The sequence below is a fragment of the Schistocerca serialis genome, chromosome 1, assembly GCF_023864345.2.
Source record: "Schistocerca serialis cubense isolate TAMUIC-IGC-003099 chromosome 1, iqSchSeri2.2, whole genome shotgun sequence".
Taxonomy (NCBI): Eukaryota; Metazoa; Arthropoda; class Insecta; order Orthoptera; family Acrididae; genus Schistocerca; species Schistocerca serialis.
The window spans coordinates 560,927,374-560,941,687 of record NC_064638.1 but is presented as its reverse complement, the minus strand read 5'-3'; the positions used below and the strand labels follow the sequence as shown (position 1 = coordinate 560,941,687).

At 39.5% G+C, this 14,314-nt stretch overlaps 1 protein-coding gene across 8 annotated transcripts in view; it reads left to right on the top strand.

The window, feature by feature from the left end:
- LOC126475502 (uncharacterized protein DDB_G0283697-like) overlaps positions 1-14,314 on the top strand; it is a 222,904-nt gene that overhangs the window by 88,363 nt on the left and 120,227 nt on the right. For all 8 annotated transcript variants that reach the window (XM_050103420.1, XM_050103464.1, XM_050103429.1 and 5 more), the window contains one exon: positions 6,782-8,515. In XM_050103420.1, the coding sequence (XP_049959377.1) occupies positions 6,782-8,515 (1,734 nt within the window). The remainder of the gene's footprint in view (positions 1-6,781; positions 8,516-14,314) is intronic.

Genomic DNA, 14,314 nt, shown 5'->3' with positions numbered 1-14,314 from the left:
AGCACACTACAGTAGAATAATACTGCAGCGATAAAACATATACAAGAGACTAACACCAAACGGTAAATTTAGTTGCAGAGAAAATGCACCATTTTCAACAACGAAGTACAGTGCACATACAGGCATCTGCAGACAACAAAATGTTCAAAGACTATGCAGTACTTTGTAACAAAAAACTGCTTTCTATGCATCTTTCTGGTGGGCTTGATTTGATTGAGAACGACATCACAACTTTTAGACTTCTAACAATTTGCAGGAAAATTGAGAATTTTTGTTTGAGGAGCATTGCTTTCAAAGTAAATTTCATTTTATACAAGATGGATTATGTTACATGTAATAGTGTGCAATGAATTTCTTAAATCATGGAGCTTTGGACTCTCATTCAATACTTCTGAGGACCAGCCACTGAGAAAAATTTCGGGCCCATAAGATCAGCCATTTATGCAATTATTTAAAATTTTACTGACACATTTCTGTTTGATATATGTCAAATGGTAACACATTAAAAAACACTAAAGTTGCAATGGTCATTTTCATATTTTTGTAATTCTTTCCCTGAGTACAAATTTTGCAAAAAGATGACAAAAAGTATAATCATCCAAAAGGGTGGGGGGTCGATGAAGCAAGTTCTTGAGCAATTTCACCCCTAATTGGCTTTAGTATGGAAAAGCTGAAGTACTCGATGGAATATGTATTCAGCCAGGTAACCCTCAACATGTTTGGTGCACAGTAGTGAACGTTATAATTGTGCTTGTCGGAAATATTCAGCTGCTACAAGCTCTGTTACATATGAAAGCTTAGCTTTTCTTGTACCTATAATGTATGTATATTAATTTGAACCATCAAATTTTCCTATTTGTGTGCTCATGCTATTTAACAATTACATCGGCTGACTGCATCGCATTGTTCATGTTCTGAAAATCTGGTGTCATTGTCTGACATGAGCAATGACTGGCTGATAAAAGCACATTGCACTCTTGATGTGAATGTTTTGGGAGCTCCTGTGCTATATTTGGTGGAATTCGTGTTTATACTTTCGTAATATGGAAGTATGCAATGTAAATGTTGCTGCGAATCAAAGATCTTTCCAAAACATGTTTTTTTGTTGGATTTTTTGTTTCTTAAATTGCCGAGAAGTTCTATGAAAATGTATAAAACCTTCACCATTCAAAGGTTTGAAAAGTTATACAGCTCCAAGGGAAAGTGTTATGTCACTTAACACGGAAAAAAGTACCAGGGGCATAGTGTATTTTCACCTGAAAAAAAGTTTATTTTTAACTGGAAAATCTAGGAAAAATCCTGGATTTTTTTTTTCTTGGCCATGTATACACCATGAGTTCAGTGACATTGCTTTTATTGAAGAAGCTGATTCATCTGAAACTAAATGAGAGCAAGAGCTGCTAACATATTTTCATCCTTAGCTGTGTAAATGTTTTATTGACACCTCTCTCTCATCTACTCTTCCAGGAAGTTAGCATCAGGTATACATTTACAAATATGAGCGATGGTGATATAGTTTTAGTTTACTGGTATTTTGTAATTAGCATCGTTTTCATGTAAACTAGCTGGTTCATTAACTCCTGATATGCAAAGAAATGTAATAAATACCAAAGTAAAGCTAGAAAAGCACTGTATCAGTATTTGATATTTTTAGATACATTGTACATTTCATATAAATGATCATACCGAAAACATTTGGAAAAAAAGGGCACTGTTGGAGTGGGAGAAAAACATAACAAATGGAAGGAATCTATTTGCTTTTTTACAGACAGTATATGCCACATTATGTTTCCAGTTTTCTGCATTCACCCCTTCATTCTTTTTGGTAGAATAAATGAAAATAACAATGTCAAGAAGTTTAAAATAATAATTACTGCTAGAAAATTCAGCATGTATGTGACGTACACATCTTGAAATTTGTTATTGGTTAAAGATGAATGGGCATGTGAGTCACATCGTGTATCCACGCCATGAGTCCTATACACGATGTGAAATGATTATTCTAAAGTAGTATTTCTGTCTCAGTTGCAATCATGAGCTCTTCTGAAGGGGATGTTACTGTGGCTTATCATTAAATAAGCTCAAAAAACTGAAAAAGAAAAGTATTGGGTACACCTGTGCAGTGCTATAAAGAACATAGTTAGGTTGTGCTTCCTCCTGATCTCCTTCAGTACGAAAACAAATTCCATGAATTCTACCGAATGATTCCAGAAAGTTCCCTACTTTTTAGAGCAACTAGTGTCAGCTACTCTGACAAAGCAGGACACAAATTCAGGACACATTATTTACCCTGCTGGGAAGCTACTCATTACAATCAGGGAAGTTGTTGAGATTGTTTTCTCCAAATAGCAAAAGGATTGAGTTGTCGAAAGGCACATACAAAATAGAAAGAAAACACATACACAACTGTGGCCCCACTTTGTGCTGGCTGGGCGCAAGATTCCGGGGATTGCATTTTGGCAGGTAGATTGTTTGTGGTCAGGTCATCAGGTGGGCTGGGTAAAGGCAGAGTGTAGCAGGAAGAGGGGTTTGCTTGTGTCTGTATATGTGTGGATGGATGTGTGTGTGTGTGTGTGTGTGTGTGTGTGTGTGTGTGTGTGTGTGTGTGTGTGTGTGCGCGCGCGCGCGCGAGTGTATACCCATCCTTTCTTCCCCCTAAGGTAAGTCTTTCCGCTCCCGGGATTGGAATGACTCCTTACCCTCTTCCTTAAAACCCACATCCTTTTGTCTTTCCCTCTCCTTCCCTCTTTCCTGACGAACCAACCATGGGTTGCGAAAGCTAGAATTTTGTGTGTATGTATGTGTCTGTTTGTGTTTCTATCGACCTACCAGCGCTTTCGTATGGTAAGTCACATCATCTTTGTTTATATATATATATATGAGGTGACTTACCGAACAAAAGCGCTGCTTGTGTCTGTATGTGTGGATGGATATGTGCGTGTGTGCGAGTGTATACCTGTCCTTTTTTCCCCCTAAGGTAAGTCTTTCCGCTCCCGGGATTGGAATGACTCCTTACCCTCTCCTTTAAAACCCACTTCCTTTCGTCTTCCCCTCTCCTTCCCTCTTTCCTGATGAGGCAACAGTTTGTTGCGAAAGCTTGAATTTTGTGTGTATGTTTGTGTTTGTTTGTGTGTCTATCGACCTGCCAGCGCTTTTGTTCGGTAAGTCACCTCATCTTTGTTTTTATATATAATTTTTCCCACGTGGAATGTTTCCTTCCAATATATATATATATATATATATATATATATATATATATATATTCCCCTTTCTAAACTGCCCATGGACTGAATGGTGCCTCCATAAGCCCCTTAAGAGGCATCATACAAGAAAGAGTCAACCAATTTGCTCCATTTGCCTTAGCTGGAAAGTGTATACTATTCAAATTATGACCCTGTGCTGTAGGCTAGTTAAAGTAATGCAATACTTCTATTGGATATACAAATGGTTGCGAGTCCAAGGGTTATCCAGATAACTTAACCCTACCCTCCAGTCACCACAGAACCTGAGATATAAACCCCCAAAAAATACCATTTTTATTCATGCCATTTCGGAACACATTGGTAACATAAGCTGTTGCATGTGTGCTGATACCTTCCCCTCAAAGGAGAAGTAGTGAGTCAGAATGACTCATCCAACCAGTTGACCAAAGCTTTGCCTGTCAAATCAAAGACACTAGTTTCTTCCTTTACCAGCTCTCCACCATTCCCCACACCCTTACCCGGCTCTATCAGCATTGCTGCCTCTTCCCTGTACACCAGTATCCTTCATGCCTATGGCCTTGCCACTTTTGAAGGCTCTCTACCAATGTCCTTCAAATTCCAAACCCACTTTCTCATTTACATTACATAATATATCCTGACCCAAAACTACTTTTCCTTTAAGGGAAAGTATATAAACAAATCTGGGGCACAGCCATGGGCATCCACATGCAACTTTTTATGGGCCATGTGGAGAAAATCTTCCTAACCTCCCAACATTCCTTCTACATTATCTGGACGCAGGGCTAAGACACCTTATCCTCATTTCTCCACAAGTCCAACATCTTCACTCCCATCCACTTCATCTGGTCCTCTTCAACCCTACATATACCTTTCTTGATGTCAACCTCCACGTCTTTGATGGTACTACCCACACCTCTGTCCATATCAAACCCACTGACAACCAAGAGTACCGCACTTTTGGCAGCTGTCATCCCTTCCATACCTAAAAATTGCTCCCATACCACCTGACCACAAGTAAACAGCATATATGCAACTTCCTGGCAGATTAAAACTGTGTGCCAGACCTAGACTCGAACTCAGGACCTTTGCCTTTCGCGGGCAAGTGCTCTACCAATTCCACAATATCCTTTCTTTCAGGAGTGTTAGTTCTGCAAGGTCCGCAGGAGAGCTTCGGTAAAGTTTGGAAGGTAGGAGACGAGGTACTGGCAGAAGTAAAGCTGTGAGGACGGGGCGTGAGTCGTGCTTGGGTAGCTCAGTTGGTAGAGCACTTGCCCGTGAAAGGCAAAGATCCCGAGTTCAAGTCTCGGTCCGGCACACAGTTTTAATCTGCCAACAAGTTTCATATCAGCACACACTCCGCTGCAGAGTGAAAATCTCATTCTGGAAGCATATATACAGTGACGAGGAACCTGTTTCCCAGTGTGCTGTAGGTCTCGTGAGGTACTCAGACAGGCACCCTCCTCCTCCCATTCCCCTTACCAAATCTAGTCCACAAACAGATTTCTTGTGCCATATCCTTACACATCCATAATCTTCTTGTAAACCCTCAAGAATTAGCTACAATGGAGCATCCCTGTATCACCCAATTCCACTCTGAACTGGAACAACTGAACCATATCCATTGCCAGGGCATTGATTATCTAGCAGTGAGGGACATCCTACCCAAGATCCTTCCCATCCCTCCTAAATTGGTATTCTGTTCCCCACCCAACATACTCAACACCTTCACCCATCCCTATGCCACTTTCATTCTTAACCTTTTGCCAGAGGGATCCTATCCCTTCGGAAGGCCCAAGTGCAAGACCTGCAGCAGACTAAATAACCTTGTCTGCCTTCAGTTGAAAAATGTTGGGGGACAATGGGGCTGAAGCAGTCAGAATCACAAGAAGGCCGGTGTCCTCGTCAACAACAACAACAACATCACAGTTCTGAGCAATGTCGACAGCAGTAGGCCTTACCGTATCCCATCAGTGGCCAGGGCATCTGTGAAAGCAGCTGTGTCATATACCAGCCATGCTGCAATTTCTGCAAAGAATTTATGTGGGCATGACCACCAACTAGCTGTTCACCAGAATGAATGGCCATCGCTATATCTTGTGTCCAAGAACCAAGTTGACCACCAGTGACACAACATGCATCTGAGCACAACAGGCTCAATTTTTTATGGCTGCTTCACAACCTGGGTTACGAGGATGCTCCATTCCACTACCAGCTTTTATCAACTATGCAGATGGGATTAATCTTTGCAGTACAGCCTTCGCTCTCGTAACTATCTCGGCCTGGTTCTCTCCTCCCCTCGTATGATGATGATGATGATGATGATGATGATGATCCATACTGCGAGGAGCATAGGGGACAATGCGGGAAACCCGCACCGCTGACTAGGCAAGGTCCTAGTGGAGGTTGTTTGCCATTGCCTTCCTCCGACCGGGATGATGATGATGAAGACGACACAACACCACCCAGTCATCCCGAGGCAGGGAAAAATTTCTGACCCTGCCAGGAACTGAACTCGGGACCCAGTGCGCGGGAAGTGAGGACACTACCGCAAGACCACGAGCTGCAGATGCTCATATCATACGAGACTGTTTCATGGAGCTATTGGCTCTCCCTGTTGTGTTGGGAGGTACGACAGAGATACTTGTCGGTGTTGCATTACTGTTGTCCCAGTATGACCTAGTTAGGATACTTCAATTATGTTTTTATCCGCATCTCCGGTGCAGGTTCCTTCTGTGTCATATTATGAGTCAGTTGCATATTGTATTGTATGATCTCACCGGGGGGGAAAAAAAGCTGAGCATTTGCATGTGTGGCTTGTATGTAATAACAAAGAATCTTGTACTTGCCAAATTCTGAGCCGGAAAATATATTAGCAGTAGGTTCTCCATTGCTTTGTTGTGGTAGGTGTCAGTTTGCTGTTGATTAAAATGAAGTTTTCATTGTGTAATAAAAATAAGTTACAGAAGACGACGTCATCCTGACCTTGACTTTTATTGGGTGAGGTTCCAACCATTCTGAGTACACCTTCTGTAATAGTGGGTCTCTTAAACACAAGGTTTGTTTGTTATATTGTCATACGTGAATCAACTGGTGTAGTTTGCTCAACTTCATATAACATGTGACAAAAGTTTAAAAATATGTTTACTAACAGTTGTTTGTCCCTTTATTCACTGTTCCAGCATATAACAAAGTATAAAAATAGATGAATGTGGGTTGCTGACAGTAATCCTAAGTATTGTCAGTTATTAAATTAACTAATTTTTGTTGTTTTTGAGACAGATCTGAGTGCGTCCTTGCATGCTGCTGTTAGTTTTACTATATTTTTGAATGTAAAATGCCAGAATTGTTTTATATCACTTATTAATTCATTGACATTGCTTGTATGGAACCTAATAATATTGAAACTTAATATTTTCTTGTAATACTTTCGCATGTTTATTTAATTTAGTGTATCTTATTGTATTGGTATTGTCATTGTGTAGCATTAAGAGATAATTTAACTTGAATGTTTTGTTTTTGAAGCTTTATTAAAAAAACTGCACATTTCCTTTGATCAGGTGTCAGAGACAACCCAACCTGTGGAAGGCACAAGCACATTCACAGTTGGACAAAAGCCCCATGAACAACATAAAAGCCAGGACCAGGGTCAAGCAAAATTGAAGGCTCATCAGGCAGCTGTCGAGCAGAAAGGGGCGGAGGAAAAACCAATTGCAGCAAAACATGAGAAACGTGAGGCACTACATTCTCAGGAACAGCCTACATTCAAGAGTAAAGGTCGCACCCATTCCACTGAACAGTCTGCAGTGAAGAACAATGGTTTTCCATCAGGACCTGGTGAAACTGGTCAGGGCCAGAAAGCTGAAGATGTCACTACATCCAAAGTCTCACCATCAAAAAAGCAAAAAGTTAGTGTAGGGACCACTAAGGATGGCCCTTCTGAAGCTACCCTACCAAAGAAGCAGAAAGATGATGCAGGCCCAACCTTAAAACATGAACCTTTGCCCACAAAGCCTTCCAAACCTACTGTTTCAGGAGGGAAGAATTTCAAAGATAAAGATGTACTGTCTGATGGAGTACATTCACCCCCCAAGGCATCTCGGATTGGTGACAAAATAGAGCATTCTTCAAAACTTGAGAAATCTGGCACAGTGCATAAAGTTACTGAACAATCATCTCCAACAAAACTAGATTCAAATGACAGAGTTTCTGTTTCAAAGTCTCCTCATGAAGGAGGAAAAAAGCCACTGGAAAGTAAAGACAACCAGCGCTCAAAATCAGTGCATAGTGCATCAGCTTCTGGTGTCAAAAACAGCAACTTTGATGCAAAAGATGCCCAAACTATTACTGATGACTCTGTGAAACTACCTGATTTGAAAACAGATGCACATGGTAAATTAGCAGCTGCAGGAAATTCAGAATCTTTTGGTAAAGCTAAAGCAGCTAGTAATAGTAAAGAAAAAGAAAGTGTACAAGTTGAGTCAACTATAAAGGAAAGTGGCAGTTCGAATTCCCAGATCAAGCAAGTGAAAGTTAGCCATAGCACTGGCGAAAAGAAATTGATGGAGAAGAGAACAGAAAATTTGCATGAAAATGGCCATCCTTCCAATCGAGAAAAGGAAAATGAGCAATTTACATCAAAATTAGATCACCATACTGAAACAGCAAATCATGTTGTTGCTAAAGATTCTAATGCAGCTAAAGTGCATGAGGATTCTAGGGAGTCAAATGTGAATGTGGAGAAGCAGAAAGCTAGTTCCTCAGCCACTGGGAAAACATCTGGAGATGGGAATAGTGAAGTACCTGTGACAGTTTCCACTGTGAAAGCTAAGAAAGCAAGTGCTGACTATACAAAAAACAGGACACCAGAAAAGAATGGTGACGTAAATGCTGCAAGGAAAAGAAGCGGCAACGATTATACACCACCTGAGGGCAACGCATACCCTTCTAAACTCACAGACACAAAAGTGTCACCTGCAGTGCCAGAGGCAACATTAGAGCACTCAGTAAGAGATGAAGGTGATAGTTCCAAGAATCAGGAATTTAAACCCAATGTTCAAAGTGCTTCTAGTCGCAAAACCATTAGAGACAAGGAAGTAAGATCCACCTCAACAAGTGAGAATCGACCAGATTATATAGAAAATAGTGGTAATAAACCAGTGAATTCAAACACTAAAAAGCCTTCACATGGTCAGAAAGTTGCTCCAAAGCAAGTAGAAAATGAAGTTACACAGCCAGAAAGTGAAAGGGCTTCTAAGAAAAAAGCGGTTCCATCTCAGCGTGATTCAGATATGGTAAAGTAATAGTGTGTGCAAAACACACACACACACACACACACACACACACACACACACACACAGATACTTTTGTAACTATTATATAGTATTTGGTGATACATTGGAAGGCTGTGAAGTATTTCTACTTTTTTATATGGAAAAATGGTTGTGGATCTCTGAAGGTGTTATTTTTTATATACATGTATTGAGACTGGTCTCATTTGAGACTTAACATGTTTAGCATGTAACAAGTTGTGCAATAAATTTTGAACTTACTCCTGACATGCCCATAATAATGTTGTTAACTTTCTAGCCAGAGGCAAAAAAAATTACATTTGATTTGCTGACCTTGATCATTTCATTGCAGTATGCTAGGCAGAAAAATTTCTCCACCAATGCATGTGCATGAATATGGTATTTTGATACACTTTGCATCAGAAAAATTAAATTTTGTTACTATGCTTTCCCCCATTTTGATTAGTGGGTAAGAGGTTAACAGAAAGTCGTTTGTGATATTAAATTTATCATTTTTGTGCTTTTATCTTGAAATAAAATTTTAATTGATTGGCCTAAGAGACACGAAGTTGTAGACAGAGGTGAAAAAGTTGTTTCGGATCTCTTCTATATTAACTGTGATTATGCGTTTTCATACAACTAACAGTTGTCTGTATAGTACAATGCATTACAAGCACTGCACTTCTGAACAATTGCAGAACTGTGTAATTTTTCTCACCATCTTTGTTAGAATTAGAGGTGAGCCAGCTCCTAGAGATAAATTTATCCTCCTTCCCATCTCCTCTCCTCCTCCTTTCTTTTAAATCTATACATCTAACTATTCTGCAACCAGTATATGGTGCGTGGCAGAGGGTGCTATACCACTGCTTGTCATTCTCTTCCCTGTTCCTCTCATCAATTGTTAAAGGGGAAAAACAGCTGTCTACATTTTGCCATAGAAGCTCTGATTTCTCTTCTCTTTGCAGCATCATGCTGCAGTATGTAGCAAATGCTAGTTCTTTAAAATTTTTCAATATGCTTTGCGAAAAGAACATTTTCTTCTCTTCAGGGACTCATATTCATTTCCGTAATAGTCCCATGTTCATCAAATCTGATGGTAACAAATTTAGCAGCACAGCTCTGAATTACTTCAATGTCTTCCTTTTGTGTTACCTTTTTGGGGATCACAAACAGTTAAGCAGTACTTAAGAGTAGGTTGCACAAGTGTTGTGTATGTGGTCTGCTTTATAGATAAGCCACACTTCCCTAGAATTCTCCCAATAAACAAACGTCAGCTACCTGCCTTGCCTACAATCACTCTAATATTCTCGTTCTATTTTTTACTGCTTTGCAATGTCAAGCCTAGACATTTAATCAACGTGACACTGAGCGGCTCACCACTATTGCTGTGTTAGTATTTTACAGGATTGTTTTATCTGTTTGTAAGCATTAACAGCCAAGCAAGTTGCGCACTTGCAGAACACAAGCAATTGGACTGGCTGATGAGTTGCCTACAATACCTGCGCTTGTCCATGAGTGAACTGAAATGCACATCAGAGTGCCTGTGTGTGATGGTGTAGTATTGTAACGGCTTGGTCTGTTACGCAGAATGGCCGCCTAGTGTAGTGGTTAAAATACATTCCTGACATGCAAAAGGTTGTATGTTCAAATTCCATTAGGTGCTTCCAATTTTTTTATTTATAATCTTTTGTAGCGTCATTTTCTTCATTGTAGTGACAGTGCTTTTTATCATTCTTTTTTCATTTTTAATGTTTGTCCATATGATTTTAAGTACTTTTATGTATTAACTTCTTCACTTTTATGATTTAACTTCTTCACTTTTATGATTTTACTTTTCATCCATTTTATAGCATTCATTATTTGTTTCTCATTTTCCCTCAATTTCATTTTATTTAAAACTCTTTTCTTTCATTAAAGTCTTCATCTGCATTATTTTGGCCATAGTGCGCCAAAAGTTTATGTTTAAATGTTATACTAACAATTACCATCCAAAAAAATTACATCTTGCAATGGAAAATACATTTTTGACATCATTCCAGAGCCAATGTAAACTTATTATTTCATATTTTGTTTTTTAATCAAACAATTGAAAATCGATGAAAGGATAGATTGCTGTTCGCCATATAGAATAGATGTTGAATCACAGTCAGTCACAACAGAAAGGCTCGAGTAAGCACAACTCGAGCCTTTTTGTTGTGACTGACTGTGATTTCCCCTTGAACCATGGACCTTGCCGTTGGTGGGGAGGCTTGCGTGCCTCGGCGATACAGATGGCCATACCGTAGGTGCAACCACAATGGAGGGGTATCTGTTGAGAGGCCAGACAAACACGTGGTTCCTGAAGAGGGGCAGCAGCCTTTTCAGTTGTTGCAGGGGCAACAGTCTGGATGATTGACTGATCTGGCCTTGTAACATTAACCAAAACGGCCTTGCTGTGCTGGTACTGCGAACGGCTGAAAGCAAGGGGAAACTACAGCCGTAATTTTTCCCGAGGAAATGCAGCCTTACTGTATGATTAAATGATAATGGCGTCCTCTTGGGTAAAATATTCCGGAGGTAAAATAGTCCCCCATTCGGATCTCCGGGCGGGGACTACTCAACAGGATGTCGTTATCAGGAGAAAGAAAACTGGCGTTCTACAGATCGGAGCGTGGAATGTCAGATCCCTTAATCAGGCAGGTAGGTTAAAAAATTTAAAAAGAGAAATGGATAGGTTAAAGTTAGATATAGTGGGAATTAGTGAAGTTCGGTGGCAGGAGGAACAAGACTTTTGGTCAGGTGATTACAGGGTTATAAATACAAAATCAAATAGGGGTAATGCAGGAGTAGGTTTAATAATGAATAAGAAAATAGGAGAGCGCGTTAGCTACTACAAACAGCATAGTGAACGCATTATTGTGGCCAAGGTAGACACAAAGCCCATGCCTACTACAGTAGTACAAGTTTATATGCCAACTAGCTCTGCAGATGATGAAGAAATAGATGAAATGTATGATGAGATAAAAGAAATTATTCATGTAGTGAAGGGAGATGAAAATTTGATAGTCATTGGTGACTGGAATTCGTCAGTAGGAAAAGGGAGAGAAGGAAACGTAGTAGGTGAATATGGATTGGGGGTAAGAAATGAAAGAGGAAGCCGCCTTGGAGAATTTTGCACAGAGCATGACTTAATCATAGCTAACACTTGGTTCAAGAATCATAAAAGAAGGTTGTATACCTGGAAGAATCCTGGAGATACTAAGAGGTATCAGATAGATTGTATAATGGTAAGACAGAGATTTAGGAACCAGGTTTTAAATTGTAAGACATTTCCAGGGGCAGATGTGGATTCTGACCACAATCTATGGGTTATGAACTGCAGATTGAAACTGAAGAAACTGCAAAAAGGTGGGAATTTAAGGAGATGAGACCCGGATAAACTGAAAGAACCAGAGGTTGTAGAGAGTTTCAGGGAGAGCATAAGGGAACAATTGACAGGAATGGGGGAAAGAAATACAATAGAAGAAGAATGGGTAGCTCTGAGGGATGAAGTAGTGAAGGCAGCAGAGGATCAAGTAGGTAAAAAGACGAGGGCTAATAGAAATCCTTGGGTAACAGAAGAAATATTGAATTTAATTGATGAAAGGAGAAAATATAAAAAAGCAGTAAATGAAGCAGGCAAAAAGGAAGAGCAGTTGAACGGAAAGGACGGTGTCTTGAAAGGAGGGCATAAGATGAACATCAACAAAAGCAAAACAAGGATAATGGAATGTAGTCAAATTAAGTCGGGTGATGCTGAGGGAATTAGATTAGGAAATGAGACACTTAGAGTAGTAAAGGAGTTTTGCTATTTAGAGAGTAAAATAACCGATGATGGTCGAAGTAGAGAGGATATAAAATGTAGACTGGCAATGGCAAGGAAATCGTTTCTGAAGAAGAGAAATTTGTTAACGTCGAGTATAGATTTAAGTGTCAGGAAGTCGTTTCTGAAAGTATTTGTATGGAGTGTAGCCATGTATGGAAGTGAAACATGGACGATAACTAGTTTGGACAAGAAGAGAATAGAAGCTTTCGAAATGTGGTGCTACAGAAGAATGCTGAAGATAAGGTGGGTAGATCACGTAACTAATGAGGAGGTATTGAATAGGATTGGGGAGAAGAGAAGTTTGAGGCACAACTTGACTAGAAGAAGGGATCGGTTGGTAGGACATGTTTTGAGGCATCAAGGGATCACAAATTTAGCATTGGAGGGCAGCGTGGAGGGTAAAAATCGTAGAGTGAGACAAAGAGATGAATACACTAAGCAGATTCAGAAGGATGTAGGTTGCAGTAGGTACTGGGAGATGAAGAAGCTTGCACAGGATAGAGTAGCATGGAGAGCTGCATCAAACCAGTCTCAGGACTGAAGACCACAACATATATATATATATATATATATATATATATATATATATATATATGTGTGTGTGTGTGTGTGTGTGTGTGTGTGTGTGTGTGTGTGTGTGTGTTTCCTGCATTAGAGGACCTTTTGGCCGAAAGCTCACGTGTGGCAGTAGTTTTGGGCATGTCTGCTACTCAACCTCCTCCCCCCCCCCTTTTTTTTAACTGATAAAGAGAATGTCTAATATTTAAATATTATCACAGGTAAATGAAAATTATTAAAATCGTGTCCACAAAGGTTCCAAATGAAGACAGAGTTACAGGAAAAAATAGAAAGCAAATAAGTTATGATGATGAAAATGATGCAGAAAAGTATTAGAAACAATAACAGTAATAATTAAAAAAAACCTACATCCAAACCAATTAATGGAATAAAAATAATGGTCAAAATCATTTTGATAGAAATTTAAAAATAAAAAAATTCAGAGTACCTGATAAGATTCAATCCCACAACCCTCTGCATGTGAGGAATATATCTTAACCACTATGCTATACCACCACCCTGCATCGCACTAATATTTTTAAAGTTTTAGAGAAGCATGCGATTTTTAATTATTCACAAATGAGGTCCCATTCTGATGAACGGTTGCAGGGTGTGATCCTTGAACTTTATATAGCACATCTCAATGGATGTGACCAGTTTCCATCCAGCCTCTCCCATCCTCCTGAGTTTTGTCTTCTTTTTAATCAAGTGCTAACAAAAGGCTAGATCTTCATACAGTTGTTTGCACATGAGCCTGAACCGGCATTTGTGAGATAAAAACTATGAGCTTTCTTCCCCGACCAGTACCCCTGGGATTTAAGTTGCTTTTGCGTGGTTTACATCCAGTATTGCTAATGCTGTAGATCATAATCTTTTACACCCTAAGAGTCAGACAACTAGCTTACATTCGTTTTGTAAGTTATTACTTACTTACTTACTAACTTGAATTTACTCTATTCTCTAAGTTCTTTCAATTTTGTCAATAATTTGCTACCACAATTCGCCTCTCTAGTCATATTTTTATATTTTTTAGAGTAAGTGATCACTTAACTTCAGCTGGTATGTTGAGCAGTACCAACAGTATTAAAGTTAATGTGAGTAGGCTTATTGTGGAGTGAGAAAAGTTTTATGTAATCAGTGAATTGCAACACAGATAAATTTAGGCCCCTCCTCTCCCCCCATATGTCCCCCATCCTCACAGCAAATAGGTCCCCATCAACTGGATTGAGTGCCCTACCTCTTCTTTCCACTTATTCCTCTTTCCTCCCTTAGTAAACAGCTATCAGCAGTGCTTGGAATATCAACTCCTGAAGGTAAGTAATGACTATTTGTGCTATTTCCTTGTAATGGTAGATTTTTAAAGTCAAATTTCCTTTGGAATTCAGAATTAAAGAGGGAAT